General features: G+C 40.1%; 1 protein-coding gene across 2 annotated transcripts; it reads left to right on the forward strand.

Annotated features, from left to right (window-relative positions):
- Window positions 1-5,076: 5,076 nt before the first annotated feature.
- BTBD1 (BTB domain containing 1) lies at window positions 5,077-21,844 on the forward strand. 2 transcript variants are annotated; one of them, XM_086620107.1, is made up of 8 exons: window positions 5,077-5,465; window positions 11,859-12,015; window positions 12,560-12,665; window positions 14,295-14,492; window positions 14,752-14,944; window positions 15,485-15,572; window positions 19,722-19,868; window positions 20,746-21,844. In XM_086620107.1, the coding sequence occupies exons 1-8, from the start codon at window positions 5,077-5,079 to the stop codon at window positions 20,902-20,904; spliced, it is 1,437 nt and encodes a 478-aa protein (XP_086476233.1). In that variant the 3' UTR covers window positions 20,905-21,844. The 2 variants fall into 2 exon arrangements, with proteins under 2 accessions (XP_086476233.1, XP_086476234.1); XM_086620108.1 differs by lacking the exon at window positions 19,722-19,868.
- The last annotated feature ends 404 nt before the right edge of the window (window positions 21,845-22,248 follow it).

The following is a 22,248-nucleotide window of genomic DNA, read 5'->3' on the forward strand; positions in this document are numbered from 1 at the left end:
CAAAGTGGGAGACTAACTGGTCGTAAGGTCTTTGTGTCTGCTTTTAGTCTGCGGAACAGCTCTTGCATTTAATAACTGCCTGTTAAATCCCAATAAACCATAGGGCTTAACATTATATTGCGACATAGCTGATTTTATTTCAAATCAAAGAAATTACATTAATCCATGCAAACATAGGTGGGTGAACCTTAAGCAAGCACAGGAAGATCAATGCAAGGATTAAGCGACGCTATTTATAGCTGATGGAAGCATTGCTCGTGTGGTCGCATATGGCTCTGTCAAGCAGCAAGCGCTCGTGGCGTTACGATGCCAGCAACAAAATACCGTCCTGGTACAAAACAACTCCTGTCATTCAATTTTCATTGAACTAAGCCGATACGTTCTTGAGAGTGTACCTCCCGTGTTTGCAAGTGAGGTTTTAAGGCCAGAGAAGTCAGTAACCAATAGTCCAAATAAAGATGGATTAAAAGATGGATTAAAAGGTGAATTAAAAGATGTACTAAAAGCTTCATGTTCGGGACTTGGGACTTCTGTTAATTTGTTAATTTGCTGAGCGAGCAGCTTAGACCACACATAACTGCAACCCTCCAACAGCTTCAAGTCCAAGCTATTCTATTTCTGAATTTCTTGTTATTTGAGGGCGTAAGACCTAATAAATGATGCTGTATTGTACATCACAGACTGCACGGTGCACCAGAGGCAATATAATGTAGTTCATACAGTATGCACTGGGGGTCAGGAGGCCACGTGCTAATGATCTGCTGAGGATTTGGGGAGATTCTCCAGCAGCAGTCACAGCACTAAAGAAGCATGCAAAGAGGAATTAGTGATTAGTGTCCGTTCCGCTTATAAAATTGAATATCGGCACCTCAAATGTGGAGCTGCTTTTTGTGCTACAGGCTGTCTATTCACCAGTGAATAATCTTAAAAGAGAAAGAGACTTGTCAGAGTAAAATTAATAGGCATTACAGGAAAAGAGAGTGCGTCAGTTACACTATTTGACTTAAACTGCAAATGGCAAGAGTGTGGCTTCTCAGTAAGAATCTTGTTAATCGTGTGGAAATTGGACATTTTTAATTATTTAAAAAATGTGTCACAGTATAAGATTTTTCACAGAGCCAGCCACGTCAGTATTTGAAATCATATGTGAAATAGGTATGTGTTGAGTAGAATCTTCTACAGCTTAATTAATTGGTTTCATTTTGTAATTACTTTTAGATAAAAGATGTGAAGAATGTTGCTGTTGCCATTTATTGTACATTTTTGGAATACATAAATGTGCAGAATGAAAACTGAAAGAGCTAAGACCACAACTGGAGTGATTAAAAATTTCCATGTGATGTTTGTATCAGTTGTACACATCTCTAAGTCAGGATTCTGAAAATTTTCACATAAATATTTTGATTAGCAGGAGTGTTTATGGCAACAGTGTACTGCAAGCAGTGATTACAACATATCAACAGAAATTCACGTAGAAATTATGAGTTTTATCACTAAAAATCAGAAAAGTATATCAATATAATTGAGGGCACGAGAGATATACCAACCTTACTCCAGGACAACTAACCAGCACAGCTGAAAATGCACAATAAAGTGCTCACGTACAAGAATTGCTTGTAGAAATTCTAGACATTACGATGAATTTAAAAATCTGGAGAAAGTTGCATACTTATTATGGTCAATTTTAGATTACGGTTGAATGTATAACAGAGAAAAAATACTAATTGCTCGTATATTCTAGCTTTTTTATCAACATTATATAGGCATTTTACAAGACATAAGGAAAAAACATAATCCCTGCCCTTAGTGTTCCTCAGATTTAAGAGTCTGATTTTTTTTCCGTTCATGCTCCGAAAACTGCAAGGTTACATTACGTGCAGACCCCACATCACAACAGTACAGGTTAATGCAAACCAGAGAGAAGAAAACAATAATAATCACAATAAAAAGCCCAAGGAGATAACTTTATTATTATTATTAGAAACCGTACCAGTTTCTACCAGTAATTCAGTCATCAGAATGGTAATACACGTCTGTCATTCACAATGATGGCATGGATCAGATGGAGAGGATTTTAAGAATCCAATTGAGCACAGAAAGGAAAAGATGTCATCAAACGGCCCCAACCAGGAAGTGTAACCAGAAACAAATCTCTGATTTACCCTGAATTACTCTCTTCCCTCCTGAAGCAGGGAAAGGATGCTAACTGCTTATGAGAACAATTGCTAATCACTGTAAAAACATGTGCCAGCTCAAAAACTCTGATCATAACAACAAACAGCTCCCTAGAACATACACAAAGCAGAGTTCACGTGGGAAAAAGAAGGAAAGGGAGGAGAATTTAAATAATTTCAGGAACAAATGATTGAAAACAATACGCTTTGTAACTCGAAGCCTTTTGATGGCTCTCACAGAACTGGCCCCTTTGCACTGGCATGGAAGGCCAGGGCCGCTGGGCAGGCATTCCTCTGTCTCTGGGACATCCCTGGCATCGCAAGTATCTGAGAAATCCCTGCAGTTTGATGAGGACATTCTCTGGTTCTTCTTCATTATATGTAAACCCACTTTGTCCTCTCTTTCCCTGCAGACAGGTAAAGGAACCTCAAAACTTGGAGAGTTCTTTCTTCATGAATTTCCACAGCAAAAAGGCACCAGGTCAGCACGAGCTTGCTCAGCCCACTATGTAGACCTTGAAAGTGAGTTGCTTAAAAGTGTAGACATTCCCTGACCTTCTGTTTGCTGGCTAGTGGTCAGGACAACCTTCACAGCTACATAATACTGCTGAACTTTTGTCTGCAGCCCTTGATTTGTAGCCATTCTGTTACATGAGATCAAACAAAAAGTTCTTCTTGGGCAAATTTGCACTGCTTATGTTACAGAAATATTTTTCTCTATATTAATTTTTGATGTATTTCCTAGACAAAAACCAAACATGCTAAAAAAGCAAACAACGGGACGGCATTTTAGTGACATTCATGTGCAGCCCCTTTTGGGAAAAGCATTGTCTATTATTTCTGATCTGGATTGGTGAACACAATTCCATGACATCACATTTAAAAATGGCTATGATCCACCTACTGATAGTGCCAAAGAAAAACCAGCTGATATTTTAAGAAGGAAGCTGGCGTGAAGATTACAAGGTGAAACAAATGTCTGAAGCTCATTGTCTTCATGCAGAAAAGCTCAATTTCAAAAGGAAATTTGTTACTTAGTATTTTGTTAGCTCTCACTTCCAAAACTTTTTAAATTAGTGCATTTGGCTTTTAGCTGATCAGATCTAATGGGCATCCAGGTCTTGTTTTTCCTTTCCTTTGTCTCCTTTCCTTTTTTTTTTTTTTTTTATTTTTGATTTCTTTCATATTATTTGTTTCCCCCCCCTCCCATTTTCTCTCAGCTTTCTTTCTGAGTCCATCTCATAAGTCTTCCCCATTTTTTCTGTCTTGCATAGCTTTGTCTTCCTGTGATTGCTTTCTCATCCCTGACGCTATCTTACATACTGTCTGCCCCTCAACCCTTTTCCATCCTTGTTAACTTCCTCTAGTGTGTTACTGACAATACGTTCACTATTTACAAACACTGTTCTCTGTAAGCAGAGCAGTCACCTCTGTTGGCTTTCAGCTGACAGACTAACCTGTGAATGAACACAGAAAGGGAAAAGCAGAAAGACAGCAATGAAGGAAACTCTCATGAATACCCAGATCACTCCATGACTGAAAAAAAAAACCACCACCAGAAAACTATTTGTTTGTCTCCATGGTGTCATCATTTCCCTCATGATTTTTTCCATCTCCTTCCTTAAGCTATTGGAGGGAACCTGGGCTTCTCCCACTTTCCCTTCTTTGCCCACCTTGGGACAAGCAGAGGTGATACCTTTGTTCTTCTAAGTCAGCAGTATGATTTTATTTTTAAATACAGCCCGTGTGCAAAGCTACTTGCTGCTTTTTGGTAGCTATACTATGTTTTCTTGTACCCTTTCCCAGTACAGTCTACCCCGCTGAAATTTCTTCCATCTTGTTTAAGGTTCTCTAAAACTTGATCTGTGAAACGGACCACATTTGCTTGGTCTCGGTTTTGTCCTAATTATAAACCTCAATGCAGAGTGGTGACATATTCTGTTCCTCTTTTAGCCACATGCTTCCATAAACGCTGACAAGCCAGGAGCGATGATAAATAGCTTTCAGCTCCATGATTTAAATTGCTGCTGTATTTACAGCAAAACTCCAGTAGATGGCAAAACGATCCACCTTATTTTTCAGCTGACCGCGTCTGGTTTGACAGGAACAAGCATGCCTTTTTTTTTTTTTTCCTTTCCCTTTTCTTTCCCAAAAGCCACTAAGGTAGCACACTAAAATTTATCCTATTTCGCTTGTCTGAATTTGCCAAATTAATTCGCTGCTCCAAGTTCCCTGGTGCAAGGACGTTAAATTTGACGGCTACTGCTTGAGGCACAAACCCGCGCTGCCTCCCTGCCGCGTCCACTGTCGCGAGTCTTGCTCGGCTTTTCCCCTCACAAGTCCAAAACGCGAAATGTCGACACACGCTGTAAACGGATTTGTTTTGGGCCAGAACCGCAAGGCGCGCGGTCACCGACGTTGCAGCCTCGTTGCGGAGCGGCTAACGCGGGTCACCCGCCCTTGCTTCGCCTCTTTCCATCGGGAATCGGGCGTTATGAAAACGCGTTCGCGTTTCTGGTGGCGAAGCAGAGCCGCCGCCACATTCGTTCGCTCCCACACGCAACGACACGCATCTCCGCGACTATCGCAATGCCCGGTACTTTGCACGCCCGGTTTCCCGTCCCCCCGCAGCCCCGGAAGCGCGTTCCCGCCGCACGCGCGGGTGCCGGACGCCTGTATAAAACCGACGACCGACCCGAACCCGAGTCGCGACGCAGCGGGCCCGGCGCGCGCCCAGGACGCACGGCGCCCTTCCGCCCGCGAGCCTGCGCGAGGCAGAGGCGCATGCGCGGCGCAGGGGCGGCGAGCGGCTGACGTCGGGGCGCGCGGGGACGCTTCGCGTGCCGCCGGCGGACGGAGCGGCTCGGCCCGGCCCGGCCCGGCCTCGCCTCTCGGTGCGGCGATGGCGGCCGCCGGCGGCGGCCCCGGTGCGCCTGCGGAGGCGCCCGCTGCCACCGTCACTGCCGCCGGCGCGGAGGCCGGCGCGGCGCTGCAGCGGGAGCCACTGTACAACTGGCAGGCCACCAAGGGCTCGCTGCGGGAGCGCTTCGCCTTCCTCTTCTCCAACGAGCTCCTCAGCGACGTGCACTTCGTGGTGGGCAAGGGCAGCCCCCGCGGCGGGGGCAGCGGAGCGCCGCCCGGGCCCGGCCAGCAGCGCATCCCCGCCCACCGCTTCGTCCTGGCGGCCGGCAGCGCCGTCTTCGACGCGATGTTTAACGGCGGCATGGCCACCACCTCGGCCGAGATCGAGCTGCCCGACGTGGAGCCCGCCGCCTTCCTGGCGCTCCTCAGGTCAGGGCGCGGTGGGGGCTCCTGGGCTGGGGTGGCGGGTCTCGCCTCCCGCTGGCGTCGCCCGCCCGCGGCCGAGGAGCCGGGCCGGGAGCGGGGGGGCCTGCTCGGTCGCTGGTGTCGTTTCCTCGCTCCGCGGCCTCTTCTGGCTCTTGCCCTCAAAGAGGCGTACCTCTCCCCGGCCCCCGCGCTCCTGTGCGCGGAGGGAGATGCCGAGAAAACGCGTAACCACCTGTGGGCTGGCACGCAAGGTCAGGCCGCCCCGCCAACGCGTGTGGGTTCCTTCTTGCTCTTTCCCCGCATCCTTTTCCCAACAGAAGCACCCCAATTTTCGGGCAGTTAATTCTTCATTCAGAAAAGTACTTCGATAGTGGTGGGTGTCTGGTTTGGCTCTTTTATTCTGTTGTTTTTTTGTCTGTTTTTAAAGTAAGGTGATGAGAATTAGTGGTTCCTCTGAGTGTTCCAACCATCCATCCACCTTCTAATAATGGCTGAGACAGAGGCTATTGCACCAAGCTTTTGATTTTGTTTGAGATTTACTTTGAAATTTTATTCATCTTACTGTTCGCTTTTCTTTTTCAGCATTGGTTATAAATTGTTGCATCTTTTTACCAGAGTAATACCCATTGTGATCACACTTATTTCAGATACTTTTGGGTGGAGAGTGAACATGCAGCAGAAGGCAGCAACTAATTGATTTTTACAGACAAACCACCTAAGTAAGACCATGAGTGCAGTGATGGCAAAAAGTATGTGAAATGAGTTAGTGATTTCTAATTTGAGCAGAAAAGGATGTGCTACTTCTCATGCTCAGAGAACTGGTGCGTTTTCATCTGCCATTTGTTTTTACTCAGTGTAGTGGTAAATAAGAGTTATGGTGTTCATGGAAACAATTCCTGATAGTTTCTTTGCGCATCAGGCTGTGGTGTGGTAATATGATTAAACTGCTTAACTTTAAGATTTTTCTCAAAGAAACTCTCCTGCTAGGCGAAACCTCTATATAATATATGGAACATATTTTTGTAATGAACATCTGGGAAACAATATTATTGCCTGGAAACAAACATGTAGTGTCTCAAAGCTTTCTGTAATGGGAAAAGCTCCAAAGTCTTAGCAACTTTCTCTTTGTTTTGAGGCCTAACAGATAGAAACAGTGAGAAGAGTCACTGAGTCCATTTAGGAATTGTAGACACAGGACTTGCAGCAACCAACTGGAAAAACAACCAGAACAAACTACCATGCAGTAGCAGTGTCTCTTTGTTGCCTTTAGCAAACAAAGTGTATTTATTTTATGGATTCTTGGCAAAGAGGGAGTGGCAAGGTGAAAAGTTTGTGTAGCAGAGTGAGAGAGAGTGGGAAGTGTCTTTCAAGCAAAACAGTTTCAAAGTTTTAAAGTGAATGAATATGCACATACATGTGTTTGTTGATATGTGTGTAGAAAAAACACTGGGCAATGAAAAGTGGATATAATGAGAGAAGTTTGTCTGGATGAAAATACAAACAAGGGAAGAGGAGTGTTCTAAGTAAGATAAGAAGGGTGATATTTGAAAACTGTAGAATTGATTGAAGAGATGTTGTTAGAAGCAAACAAAAGCCGGCTTGTGTTGGTGGAGCTGCTAGTGCGTAATGGCCAGGGGACTTACGTAGGTAAACTGATTACACTTGTCTCTTGCCTAAATATCACCAGACTGATGAACTGCTGAAACATCTCAGATTTTGTTGTCTTTGGTATGAAATACATGGCAGCTTTTTAGGACGCACTTCCATATTATATATGCATTTTGAGCTTGTATTGGAAAAAAATAGAAATTGCAACATCCTGTTAAAAACATATCTAAGGAGAATTTCTTTAATACAGACCAGTACTGGACTTCTTCCATGCTCATATACACTGTTTTTAAAGTATCCCAACTGTAAGACAACCTGTTTGTTATCCTGGTGTTGCTTAGAAGAGGCAAGAATTATACCTTGTATCGTTGGCCTCTTTTATCTGTCATTAGTAAATTGGTCAGATAATGATGATTGCCTTGTATAGGACCTTTCTTTAATCTTCGCAAAGACCAATTTGAGGTGTGTTGGCTAGAATAATTTACTAATTAATTAATGTTCCACACCTAGTTTCCATTTTATTTACTCATGTGGTTTGTTAGGTCCTATTTGGAGTTGATGTGTTTCATAAAGATCTACTGACAAATGCTACTTGTAAATTAAAGCCAAAGGAAAATATTTTTTCAATGAACATTTTTCCAATTCTCTTAAAAAAATCATTCCATCTATATGTGTCCAGTGAGACTGAGTTTCATTTCTCTGTCCTGTGATGTAAACTTTCATCAGTGTTAGTGGTTTGTCATAAAATAGATGGTAGTTCAAGAATTATGCTTATGGGGAAGAAAAAAAGTAGGTAGCAATTGAACAGTTTAAACATCTGATAGTCACCAAGTTAATGTGACATTTGTTTTTTTATTTTTGTTTTGGGTATATTCATGTACAACTTAAAATCAACTACAGTTGCTACCTTTTTCCAACAGGGGCCTCTAAAATAATAAATTCATAGAGTTAAAGTATTTAAAAATAATGAACTGAAACTTTAATTGAAAGTACCACTATATTCCAGTATTAGTGGAAAGTGATACGTTTTAGGGTTTCTTTTTCCCCCTAGAGACAGCTGGGTGGCCCTCCTTGTCTGTGGGCTGAAATCTTAGCTGTAAAGATGGGGAAGGAGAGCCTTTTAAAGTTGGCTGGGGAAGGGGAGAGAACTTTCTTAGAAAAATATTGGCCAAGCTCAAAGTCTTAGAAATGAGTGTGGTGTGTGTTTTGGCTTATCATCCAGTATTCCTCTTGCCTGAAGTCTTCAAGCATGAGCCAGAGGAGTTTTTTAAAAGCGGCTGACTTCTTCAGTAGCTTGACAGATAAATCCTTAAGAGCTGAAATAAAATCAAAGTCGCAGTTTGAATCTGCTTCCCAATTAAACAGCTTCTGTTTTTTCTGTTGTTCTAACTGTACAAATTGAATAGCAGTGATAAAATTAAAGTTGTCTCAGTAGGATTCTGCTTTAGCTTTTTTAATACATTTTTTTTTAATTTCATTCACATTTTACAGTAATTTAGCTTGTCCTTTGATTGTAGTGTAAAAGAAAGTGACGACACGGCACAAATTTAGCAGTCCATCTTCCAAATGTCTTTGAAGAGAACTTTGGCAAGCAGTAAATAGAGTGGTAATCATGACTAACTGGAATAAGATTCCTTTGTGCTCTTAGAATGGTGAAAATATTTCAGCTGTTGGGAAGATGCTAAGACTAGGGGAGAAAGAAGTGCTAACCTGACAGTAAAGAAAACTGAATAAAATGTATGAGAGGCTTATGTAAAGTGAATGATGGAGTGGTCACTTGGAAAATTGTTTGTTCTGGTCACTAAAGTGTTTTCAGATATGGACCCCATCCTAGCTGCCAGTAAAATTAGTCAATATCTAAAGAGCAAGTTGTTTCTATTAAGTCTCTCGAAGGGGAGGAGAGGAGGGAAGAATGTCAGGGGGAAGGATAACTGATTTTGAGCCCCACTGAGTTAAGTGGAGGAAAAACAGTGGTATAAACATAAAGGTGTGCTAGTTCAGGCGTGCCACAAATGGGAGAGTTAACACAGAGACAGAGCTCTTGGCACATGAGCAGAGGGATTTTTAGAGAGAAGACACACCTAGAGTTCCTCTTTTATGAGTAGATGAATGCATTGTGATCATCTGTCTGTATAGTTAAGGGAAAGAGGACTATACAGCCTCCTAAAGTGAAGTGCTTTATTACCATTTTTAATAGCTACCTTTTAACTTTGCAAATTCACACTTTTTAGTATTTGCAAGGGACTACTGTTTGACTTTGAAAATCCCAGAAAGGTATTTTCATTGTCAAAAACTTGAAATATTAGATACAAAAAAGTGACAATGTGATTTTCCTAGTGTATTTGGACAGTTCTTGTCATGAGTTTTCCGAAAGCGTGTAACTATATTGGATGTTCTGGGACTATGAGCTGTGAACTCTGTTGTGATCGATGTGTAGAAACAGACAATGAGGTGAACAGTGTGAGCCTGAGATGCTGTGCAAATTTTAATTGTCAGAACCTTAATTACTTAAGTCCTGTTAGTTTGTCATTGACATAGTTTCAGGTGAGGAGTGTCTCTTAACGTATATCCAGCTGTGCAGCAGGGGAGGCTTTGGAGCACAGAGCCTCAAGTGTGTCGTTCATGGGATGGAAAACATCCTGTACTCATAGATCTCATGTGAATCAAAAAACCTGCGTGTATGTGCATTGTTGCCACATTTGAATTGCTATCATCTGGCCACGTGACTGGTTCCTGGTTATATGAGGAAAAAGCCTGCAAAATTCCTAGGAAAGCAAGGGTGAGGAGAGTGTGGTTTAGAACTGCTCCCTGATTCTTAAGAAAGGGTAGTGGAAAGTGAATCACAAGCCAGATAAGTTCCTCTGGTGGGTCATTTCCTTGGCTTTAGGTTGGACGCACTTAAAGAACAAAATCAAAATTGTGTTCCAAAAACAACTAGGTGAAAATATGATTTTATTTTTAGTTTTAGGATCAGGTCAAATCTATAATTTATTTTGCATGGCAATGCTGCTTTTTTTACAGCTTCTTAATGTTGAACCCACGATTTGGACTCCAAGCTCCTGTAAGGTCATGCAAGGAAGGTTACGGCATTTTGAAACAGATTTTCTAAAATCTTAAAACCAAAGTCTAAACGCACTGTTCTGGTGCTTTAAATAACTACTTGTCAATTTGGTAGACAGAACTGTACCTATGAGATGTTAGTTTCTTAAAAGTAAATTTGTCAGTGGTTGTGACTGGCAAGTCAGCCCATCATTTTAATCAACAGGTCATAGTTTACAGCTTTTATAACTCAGGTCTAAATGAACTGTATGAAACTTTAACTAACGAAAACATTAGTATTTAATTAGTGTCATTCTTTCTAAAAGCTGTTTGATGTAAATCCAGTTTAAAGAATTAATCTAGAGCATCATTCACATTTCCTAACTGGTGTGAAAGCTGGCCTTTTGAATGGATTGGAGTAGTGTAATGGTAAATGGTAACTAACTTGTAATGGTAAATGGTAACCAACCAGTAGTAAATGGCAACCACTTAACTGTTGGTAAGTGGCAGCAAATTTAATGTTGGACATCGTATTTAGTTGTGTGTTAGCAATTACTGAGAATTAGTTTTCTTGGAATATAAGAAATATAAACAGTAAAAAACTTTAACTGAAACTTTAATTCTAGGTTTCTATTACTTGTATCTGCAAACAAGTTTGAGTCCGTTACTTTAACAGATTTCTTCTGTTAAATACAAACTGCTTATTGTTACATTAAAAACCCTTCTAAATGCACCTTCTCTCTCTACTTGTTGCTTGTCATTCATATCCAGTAGGCTCTGAACAAAAAATATTAAGAAATACAAAGGAAAGTCTTGGTCTTCATTGTGGAATTTCTGCATTTGCTAATGTGCCCTGGTTTATTGCATATAATCACCTGTGTGTTGCAGGGGGCAAAGTGAGGGGGTTACTTGTGTTTAGAAATCACAGGCTAGTCTTGATTATTATCTGAAAAACTGATGAACTATTGCAAAGATTATTTTCAATGTCACCTGTAAGAAAAGTTATTTTTAAGAAGTCATCTTCTCCATACAGAACCTCAAAATAAATATTATCTTGTCTGGTCTCGAATAACAGCTACTCAGGGAATGTATTTTTCCTGGTTTTGGGGGAGACTTCTATCTTTTGGTTCACGGCTTATGCTAAAATCTCAACTGATCATCTAGCCTCAAACAGTGGAGACAAGCCAGAGTGTTTTGCTGTGGCAGGAATAGAAGAGTCAAGGTCATCTGCTAGAATGTTATTCCCTTTCCTCTCCTCTGAACACTAGAGAACGGTAACTTTGACATAAAACGTTACCACAGTGTAAGTCCTTGACACTATTCTCCTGGTGGTGGGGAAGCTCGTGTGCGCTCGCAGTAAATTAAGTTCAGTAATACAGCCATGGAGAACGGTTACGTGTTGATATTTAGAAGTAACAGCTCTTCCTAGTGAATGCATTCGTACGTTAAGGAATTCTGCAGCTCAGCTGTTGTTTACAGTTCAGTAGCTATGTATAACTAGTACAGCCAGATCAGTCTTGGGGAGTAATACATATTTAAAACAAACATATGCCATAAGGTTAACGTAATATTCTTTCTTCAACCCTTTAACTAGCTTATAAATTTGTAAAAATGCTACATGGTGAACTGTTGCATGTTAACAGTGCAAATCCTTGACATGTTTTTTAAACGCAAAGAGACTGTTACGTTGTCCTTGACTGCCCCCTCAAGATATGTTTTTATGATCTGTATTTGTGTATTGATTTCTAGGTTTCTTTATTCAGATGAAGTTCAAATTGGTCCAGAAACAGTCATGACTACTTTATACACTGCTAAAAAGTATGCAGTCCCAGCCCTGGAAGCACATTGTGTGGATTTTCTAACAAAGCACCTCCGAGCAGATAATGCCTTTATGCTACTTACTCAGGTAAATTTAAGCTTAGTTTTGATTTACTAGGAAAATCAGTATTTGGAGGGAAACAACTAAATATTACTTCACGGTGGGTTTGTTATCACATAGTCTAATGTATCTATGTATGAAAATGTCTTGTTGCTCTATTAGCATTTTTACAGACTCAGCTTCTTATTAATGTGGAGGAAAGGCTTTTTTTTCTTGTTAATATGCAATAGACTGGGACGTTTCGAATGGAGCTAGTTTATTCTACAGTGTATTTGCATGAATCTCTTAATTGTTTTTTAAGACTGTGCTACAGTTGGCTATAGTGGATTTGATGTATACTTTGTTATATTGCCAAAACTACAAACATAAGCACAAAGGAAAACTTTCATGTAATTCTCCTGAAATTATGTACTTCTTTGACAATTAAGTGCTCTTTAAGGTATAAACACAAAGAGTACTTAGACAAATCAGCCTGTTTATGTTTAGATTTATACTAGAGTAAAAATACTTGCTTTTTAAGATTAGTGTTTTGTCAACTTTATGCTTAAGATGTATCCCTTTACGTTTTTAGGCTCGTTTGTTTGATGAACCTCAGCTTGCTAGTCTTTGTCTTGACACAATAGACAAAAGTACTATGGATGCAATAAGTGCAGAAGGCTTTACTGATATTGATATAGGTAAGCTGCTTCGTGTGTCCTGAGCATTACACTTCTGAAGGGAATTGAAGAGCATGAGAAGACTTTGTTACAGTCACCCAGGGTAGTTTGCCTCCCCCATCTGAGTATGTGGAGTCCCAAGCACATCTCCTTGTCACAGAAATCTGGGGTAGTTTGCTTTCCCTCTCATCTGCACCCACCTTTGCACAAGTGCCAAGGTGACAGCCAGTGGATCTCAGAGTTCAAACAACAGCATCTGTATTACATCAGCGAGTTGGCTAATGAGCAAAACAGGGCATTGTATATGTGTGATATGTTCATCAGTGCAAGTTTTATTGGCCAGCCCTGCAGTGATTTCCGTTGAGCTTTCACGAGCAGGGGTGAAAGCATTGGGTCCCCATTCGATTAGTGTCAGCGTCCTGGGGCTCCCACCGTGGTGATGCTATGCTTTCATTAAAGCCAGAGCTTTCACTTGCTGAGCGGTGTGCCTCATCCCTGAGGGATCCACACCTTTTTGCACGTAAGAGGAATCATACGGTTTTGTTGCCATGTGGTGCTTCTCTATTCAGAGTTGCACAGATCAGGTACAATATATGAAATCTGTTTAAAAAAAAAAAACCATGAATCTAAACTGCTGTTTTCTATGTTTGATTCTTTTATGAGAAGCCAGCAGTTGTAAATTTGGTTAGTTAATTTAATTGTTACTATAGGTGTCTAAGATTTTACTCCAATTCAGCTGGAAGTATTCCAGCTACTTAAAGAAATTGTCAAGTCATTTTTAACTCACATTCAGTGGGATTTGTACCCTGACTGACTGTTTATCTCTGCTCTTGGTAAGTCCCAATCTGTTTTGACTTTCCAGTATTATGTTTTCTGTGACCACAAATGTGCCTTGCTTAAATTCAGGGCATATAAAAATTCCCAAAGAAGACAGAACACAATCCTGAAAAAAAATGTGTTTTCATATTCTGAATCTTCTATGATAAACTGAGAATTTTTGCATATCTGTTATTCGTAAAATGCTGGAACGAGTAACAAATACAGGAAAACTTGCTGTTGTAAAACACACAAGAGTACCTTGCCTCACATGCTGTGTTCCATCTTCAAGCTTTGTGGGTGGCAAATACCTCAGTGTTTAAGATCACTTTCATGTATCTTTAAGCTGGTTTTGTGTGCGCCACTGCTGCTTGTGTCTAGAGTTGATCCAGACTGGCAGGTGGCTACTTGAATGAGAATATGACAATATCATCATGATTAACTTGTTTTTTTAGTAGTGTGTATTCACCGCTTGGTCACTTCCAGTTTTGATCTTTCCTTAGGCCTGGAAATTCTTTAGGATATTGTTTGTCACTACGTAGTTATATATAGTCACGCTGTTGGGAATCAAGAAGAAAGTTCATATGCTGTCTCCATAGCGGGAAATGATTCCCCCCTGCCTGCCCCCCCCCCCCCCCTCCCTTTAGAGTCTATACAGCATTGGGAGATTTCTTTATATATAAGATAAGTTGTAAGATAAGTTGTCTTATCTTTGATGTCTTACTAGGAATATTTTTAGTGTTTACTTGCTTGTTATTTTAAGCTTACTTAATGTGTAGCACTGTTAATGGTTTGGATTAAAACTGATCTAAATCTGTTAACTTTTTTATTTAGACACGTTATGTGCAGTTCTAGAAAGAGACACTCTTAGTATTCGAGAAAGTAGACTCTTTGGAGCTGTTGTTCGCTGGGCAGAAGCAGAATGTCAAAGACAGCAACTGCCTGTGACATTTGGAAACAAACAGAAAGTCCTTGGAAGAGCTCTTTCCTTAATCCGTTTTCCATTAATGACTATTGAAGAGTTTGCAGCAGGTGAGTTTTGGATTCTTTGTCTTACTGTTAGACTGTATCTCTGCACTGATCACCTGTGAGTGTTTAGATGCTTAACACTATTCTGTTATTAATATCATACTAATAAAAGTTGTGATGCATAAATGAAAGGAAAACATTCTGCAGAATACACTCTGGCAGTTGGAAAATATTGTCATCTTCTGTTTGTGAATGTGTATGGCTTAAATACAACAGTTGGAGTAATTCATTGAATCATCTTAGAAGTTGTTTCTTTTCACAGGACCTGCTCAGTCTGGAATCTTGTCAGATCGCGAAGTAGTAAATCTCTTTCTGCATTTTACTGTCAATCCTAAACCTAAAGTAGATTATATTGACCGACCAAGATGTTGCCTTAGAGGAAAAGAATGCAGCATTAACAGGTTCCAGCAAGTGGAGAGTCGCTGGGGCTACAGTGGAACAAGTGATCGGATTAGGTATGGCTTTTGAAACTACTTGGAAGAGAGACAGAAGTGTGGGAAGAAAGGGAACATATTACTCAACTTCGACTTTTTGGTGTAAGATATGGTAACAAACATGCTGGTTCCGTTTGGGCATGTTTGATATTTTTCTTTTTAAAAATAACTTAGGTTGCTGCACACATGAAATATAAAGTAGCAAAGAATAAAGTTCATGAAGACTGGGTGTTAGCTGCATAGTCCTTTTTCAAATACCAAGTCTTCATCTGTTTTTGTTTTGGTAATATTCAAAAGAATCTGGTTATTTTTTGTTTAGTGATACCGAATATCTTGGGGGATTAGCAAAGCATTAACCTATAAAGCTGATTACCTTTACAAAGCATTTTTCTTACTATTGAAATCTAAATAGAAAGTATTATTGAAAAAAATATTAATGTAGTGTCATTTTAAGTTTCCTTCCTTACTCTTCAATGGGATTCTCTTCCCTGCTTAACTGGGAATAAGGTAACATACTCATCACAGTTGTTTAAATTCCTTTCTTGGCTTGTGGCTTACTAGGTTCACAGTTAATAGAAGAATTTCCATAGTAGGATTTGGATTATATGGATCTATACATGGACCCACAGACTATCAAGTTAATATACAGGTACAGTATATTCTGTTTAAATAGGCTTATGCAGAAACTACACTTGTAGTACTTGCAAAAGGTTTGGTGTACATTTGAATTGGGTAGGAGCAGTCTGATAGCCTGGGAATCTAAACTGTGTTTTGTCCCTAACAGTGGTCATAAGCAGATGACTAAGGAAAAGTAAGAACAACGTGAAGTTCTTCTCACCTTCTGCTGTGTTCTTCTGTCCTTCAGTCATTCTAAGAATAGGCATTTCCTGAGACAAATTTAGTTTCTCTATATAGTAGCTCCTGGTGAATCTTTCTTCAGGATACCTCCCTGGTCTAACCTTGAATTCCTGTAAGCTTTCTGCAGAGGAATAGCTTTGTAATCTGTTCAGTTGTGCACAAAATCTGTCCTTTATAATAAAGTTTCTAGTAATTCAGGAAAGAGATCTTGGATTTGTCATCAACAGCTCTCTGAAATCAGTGACACTACATGTAGTGACTGTTAAAAAAGCCCACTGTGTCATCAGGAAGATACTGAAAACAAGATAAAAGGTGACATTGTTTTGCCATATGAAAGCCAGGTATGCCCACATTTTGAGTATTGTGTGCAGTTCCCAATCTCACACAGTAGAATTAGAAGGAAGAGAAAATGGTAATTAAAGTGATTAAGACGATAGAGTTGCTGCTTTATGAAGGAGACCAAAAAGGCTAGGACTCTTCAGTTTGTAGGGGAGAAGGATATGGGGAGGTGTGAGCAATGCTTCTAGAATCATGAGGGCAATGGATAAGGTAAACGCAGAACTGTTTGTTATTCACCAAACCCAGAATATTAGATCTAAGAGACTCTTACTAATAGTAGCAGAAGATCAAAACAGGTAAGAGTATTTTTTTCAATGCAGAGGATACTAAACGTACTGCCACAAGAAGCAGATATGCTTGTTTTGAATTTGATGGTATTTGAACACGATCATTCATCAATAACAGATCCAGTAGAAGATTCCAGAAGGAACAGAAGGGGCATGTGCACTGTAGCACCCCTGGTAGAAAAGTGGTGGATGCTGGGGAATGGAAAGCGTGCTTAGCAACATCTCCTCTTGCCTCTGTCGAAGCATATTGGACCATTTGCCTGACTGACCTGACAGGGTGTTTATTACATACTTTGCTTGCCTGGTGCACAGATTGGGGCATAGAGGCTTGTCCTTGCCCAGGGCTTTTTGGAAAGATCGACATAGTATTTGCTACTGATTTAGTCTTAGACAGAAGGTTGTACATTATTGTTACCATAACTTCTTCTGTAAAGTTACTTTGTTTTCAGCAAACGTAAAACTGTTGTCCCAGCATGGGAATCTCCCTGGTTTATTCTGCTGGTAAATTATTTATTTGTATTGCTGTTCTCCAGGCTCCTGTGTGAAGACCTTATCCTGCTGCTACTCATTCTGTATCGTTATGGTGTTTAGCCCACCAGAGTCTGTAGGCCTTTTTGCTACTGCTGTGTTGAAAGAATGATTTAACACTGTTTTTGATGCTTTCAGATAGCTGTTCCTAAACCTTCTTTTGGCCTGCTTAATTGAAATTTTTACATTTTAACCTGTCATTTTGAACCTTTCTATTTTAATCTGGATACAACTTCATACTTCTATAGGATGCTGATCAGCTGTGCCAGCTTTTTTCCCCTTTTCTCAAACCTTTCCTAATAGGTGATATGTACCGACACTGTACTTGAGCATGTAGTGTCCTTTGGTAGTCTGCATGCTGCTTACAAGGATTTGATTTTCTTAATTGCTCCTTTTAGTTTCTTTCTTCCTCATTTTTCTCAGTTGGAAATTTAGCACAGCTGTGGTGGATTTGCTTTGGTTGTTCATGTGGGAGCATTGAGTCCAAGTATATTATGGACACTGTTACATAGTGTTTCCATTATGAAATTTTGAATCTGATCCTGCTCATCACTCAGTACCAAATCAAGGGTTGCGTTTCTTCCTACTGAGCAATTGGTTAGCAAGCTCATGAAATGGTCAGTGATAGCATCTAAAAATGTCCTCCCTGCTTCGTGTCCTGATATGACACTTGCCTGGTCTGAGCAGGTAACTGAAGACGCCTCTAAAACTGTATTTCCTGCTCTTGTAGCCTGTTTGACCTCTCTTAGCATGTTGTGGCCAGGATCGTCTTCTAGTACTATAGATCCAGCACTGTATTTTTTCCTTAAGTGTGGCCTTTCAGTCCATTTGAATTCTTTCTTGTTGAGATTAGTTTAGATTTGATCTAAGCTTTCTGACAAGGTATTGGCATTCTGTGACTGGCACAGTTTTGCTCTACTGTGTATTTCATAACCTGGTACTATTGCATCACGTTGATTAGGTGTGTGGGAAATTTTGTGAAAGAAAGAATCTGTGACTTCATTTTGGGACAGAAATTTCATTGTCTCTATCTTATTTCGTGGACTTCTAGCATGTGCTGGAACTGCTGTTTTGGTTCATTTCTGGACATCCTGTTTAAATGACAGTTTATTTGTCTTCTGTTTCCTATTTGATGATTACTGTTCTCTGACCATCCTGTATTTAAGGATAGGAATTTTGTGTCTGTCTCAAGAAAAAAATGTTGTGCCTTTCCTCTTATGATATTCCAAAGAGAATGTATCTGGAATTAAGTTTTGAAGGAATTTATTGGCTTTTCCACACTCCTTAGTTTAAAAGCTCACTTGCAAATTTCTCGATTTGAAATGCCATCAGTTTGGTTTTCTCAGACTATACATCTACGTAAATGAGTAGCACAGTGCACTAGATTGAATCTCTAGAAGAAAAGAGTTGGTACTCAGGACCTAGCAGCTATGCCATACATGTTTGGGGATTTTTACTTTGCATTAACTCTTGTTTGATCATCTCAGTTAAATTCCTGTTAGCAGATGAGAGCATTTGGTGTGTTCTCTCAGTGTGCTTGCTGGATTTATTTAATCTGAAAAGAATTTAGTTCTTGCAAGGCAAACCGAAGAATATTGAGTGGGAATGAACAAGAGATTCACTTGAAAATAATGCTCCTGATTAAAACCAAAAGGCTAATGTAGCTTTATGGTTCAGATGAAGGCCATCCATCTTGCACATTCTCTTTATTCTGGAAGTATTCCGGATTCTTGATGAATCTGAAACTCTTGTCGCAGTCTTTTCAGACAGGTGTTTGTCCTGTGTGTCCACATCTCTTCTTGAACCTGCATCAGTACTAGCAGAGCTTCAGAGTGTTAAACATTTAATACTTACCTTAACATAGTGATAATGTATATTGCAAATACATCTTTTATGTGAAAGGGGCTTATGACTTCAGCATTATACTTAATATTTCCATTGAATGTGTCAGGGAAAAAAATAGAGCACATTTTGCCTAGAATAGGGCTTAATATCATTTGTGCAATATTAGAAATTACATGGCTGGTTAATAATATTAAAATTTATAGGATTCCTGTTAGTACAGTAATCATGAGAAGTGTTCACATCACTCTAAAGCTCTGATATCCAACTTCTGCAAGAGGTGTTTGGCAGTATGGATCAAGGTTACTATCTAAAATGAGAAGTGAGGTATCTGCTGTCACCACATCTTAGTGATTTCTATTTGCCAGTAAAATTGAAGGCAAAAGAAATAATATGTAGTCCGAGTGTAATTTTTATACTGAATTTAGAATAGAGATAAATTGTATAAAACATAGCAGTGCAAGTTCCTGTTCTCTTTTACGAATGTATCATTGACTGCTTACATTATTGGTAAAAACGTGTTTTCTAAATTAGCCACAGCCAGCGAATGTGCTTCTCTCATGTGGGCTATGTAGGTGTACAAAGATCAGAAAATCCAAGTACGGAATTATATGTAGTATATGAAGGTCAGAAGCTGAAGGTGTAAGAGCTATTCTTCGACTCCCAGGCAAAAATGATCAGCTGGTTGGAGCAGTGTTGACTCCAGACCACAGATAAGACAGCCTGTGTAAAAAAACTTGCGAGCCATCATTGGGCACGCTGCTGGATCAGCCCTAATGGTATCAGGAAACCACACCTACCTGCCAGTTCTGAGATTGCACTATCCTTGCAATTAAACTGGGAGGAGTAGGCAAGTGTTTGCTTGTAATCTTACAATATGCATACAATAAGAATCTTTCTGAAGCATGTAAACCTGAAAATGCTATTGGCCTGTTTTTGTACAGATAATCGATTATGAGAAGAATCAAACGCTAGGACAAAACGATACTGGATTTAGCTGTGATGGGACGGCCAGTACATTCAGAGTTATGTTCAAAGAACCTATAGAGATTTTGCCAACGGTTTGTTACACAGCTTGTGCAACGTTGAAAGTAAGAATGCGTTAACAGTAGAGAAGAAAATGTTTCTTTGATGCAAGAGTTGTTCTTTTGTCTGTCTTCTGATGAGAAAGTGTCTTCTAGGTCCTGAATCTATTTTAAGTTTAATGCTAAAGATGGCTGTAGTTAAACTCCACAGTAACTTGTAAGACTGCTGCTGCTCTTCTGTGCCAGAGCACAGAATTCATAACTGAATCCTTTATGCCTTCCCACTTTCCTGATCCATGTAAGAGTTAGAATTAGTCTTAATGGAAGTCACTGGATTTTTGTGGGCAAAAGCACTATCCAGAATATTTAATCTGGCAGCTCTCTAGCAAAATTTAAGTTTGATTTCTCTTATTAAGGATATTCTAACCACTAGCTAGAGTCAAGGAACTGAAAGCTTTTTTTATCACTTTTTATATACTAGTGCTGAAATACAGGAAAGAAATAAATTTGTCCATAACATTAAGGGGAGACTTCCCTAGAACAAATAATTATTTGATGTTTTCTCAAAAATATTTTAATATTCTTTTAAATATAATTCCCTTTGTAGAAATCAAAGTTGAGTGGGTTGGAAAAAATGTTGCACACTAAAAGGAGTGAGAATATAGGCAACCTGTATGACAAGGAGAAATACTAGAAAATACTTAAAGCACTTCATTTTATCCAACTAGTAATGTTTAAGTGTGCTGTCAGAGAATTTTTTTTATCATTTAGACATAGGGCACTTGCATCTGCTGTCTGTGATTTTGTATAAAACTTGTATGATGTGGGTACAGAAATTTTATACTATTAAAATAACCTAAGTCAGTAGTGTTTGAACCTCAGTATTTTGTGGGTCCTGCTGCCCACTTCCATTCAGTTGCTAATCTCTTCTGGTATTTTTCAGGGTCCTGATTCCCACTATGGAACAAAAGGCTTGAAGAAAGTGATCCACGAATCTCCTACTGCTAGCAAAACATGCTTTGTCTTTTATAGTTCTCCAGGTAACAACAATGGTACATCAATAGAAGATGGACAGATACCAGAAATAATATTTTATACATAATTTCACATGATCATCTTGAATGTGTCAGTATATCAGTGGACTTCAGCTCACTATTGGCGGCAGTTAAAAAATTCTGTGAAATTACATGAATGTGTAAAAACAAAACTAACTTGTTTGAGAGGTACCAGAAAAGCAATTTTCTCTGCATTGTTATTTAGCTTTTCCTCTTATCAAAATGCCAAGTGGAGTAAGTACCCTGTATATTGAAAAGGTTGTTTTAAATAGTATCTTGTGATTTAATTGCTTTGTATTTTCACCTCTTCATTTCTTATGTAGTAAAATTCATTTTTTGGACTGGAAAAATCCCTACTTACACACTTCTCGTGTATGTCTTCCCCAACCTGTCCTAAGAAGACATAGCTGCTGCTGTAGTCCCAGCTTACACTTCTTTCCAAAATGACCTTGGAATGACCCTACGGACATGAATTGCTACTCTCTATTTTTGAAGTACATCAGCAAGGCTGGATTCATATTGCTGTCATCTTGCCTTTTTGGATGAGCTGTGGAGAATTAATGGACTTAGCGCTGCAGGCAACATCTGCAGCTGCACTGAAGAAATTCTAAGTCAAATCGAGCAATAAACAGATCTTTCCAGAGCCTCTCTTAATTCAGAAGGGCTGTTTTGGAACATAGAGCTGGTTATGGAAATAGCTGCTGTATATAAATATGTGCCTATAAGAAAATGTATAATGTGAAAATGAGAATACAAGACTTGTAATGATGTTATTTTATCATCAGATCTTCTAATACTAAAAAAATTTAGTATGAACTAAGGATTACTTGTGTGCAACTACTTTTACAGATTGCATACAATAGTTTGATGCAATTGATGTATGTATGTATATAGCATTCAGTGTCTTGCAGTGTGTACTGTGTAGAATGTCTTCATGTACAAAACCCTGTACCCCCCAGATTATACTGAAATAATAATTTGAGAACGCAGGAGAAAAAACCAAGCCACCCGTCCGCTTTTCTCTTCCCAAAGCCACCCGTCCGCTTTTCTCTTCCCAAAGCCACCCGTCCGCTTTTCTCTTCCCAAAGCCACCCGTCCGCTTTTCTCTTCCCTGATTTTCTTTCAAAGCCTGCTCCGGTAAGGGTCGGGCAGGGCTTGGGTCTCAAACCACCGTCCCTGAAACGAGCTGTGCGTTTCAAACTACCGCCTCGGAGCGAAGCGTGGCCGGCTCTCGCCGCTAAGCCGAGGTTTACGTTCGGTTACGGCACGCTGTGCGGGTGCCAGCGAGCTGCCGGGGCGGGCGGCGGCTCCGCTCCGGCCCGGCGTGCGGGGAGAAGGCAGCGGCAGCGGGGGCAGGAGCGGCCGCCGCCCGCCCGGGGGTGCCGGTGCCG

Source organism: Tauraco erythrolophus, chromosome 14 (assembly GCF_009769465.1).
Source record: "Tauraco erythrolophus isolate bTauEry1 chromosome 14, bTauEry1.pri, whole genome shotgun sequence".
Taxonomy (NCBI): domain Eukaryota; kingdom Metazoa; phylum Chordata; class Aves; order Musophagiformes; family Musophagidae; genus Tauraco; species Tauraco erythrolophus.

Coding starts and splice junctions, on each gene's coding strand:
- BTBD1 (XM_086620107.1), top strand. CDS start 5,077: ATGGCGGCCGCCGGCGGCGGCCCCGGTGCGCCTGCGGAGGCGCCCGCT. Junction 12,666..14,294: donor CTTTACTGATATTGATATAG/GTAAGCTGCTTC, acceptor TTTTTTATTTAG/ACACGTTATGTGCAGTTCTA. Junction 14,493..14,751: donor TATTGAAGAGTTTGCAGCAG/GTGAGTTTTGGA, acceptor TTCTTTTCACAG/GACCTGCTCAGTCTGGAATC.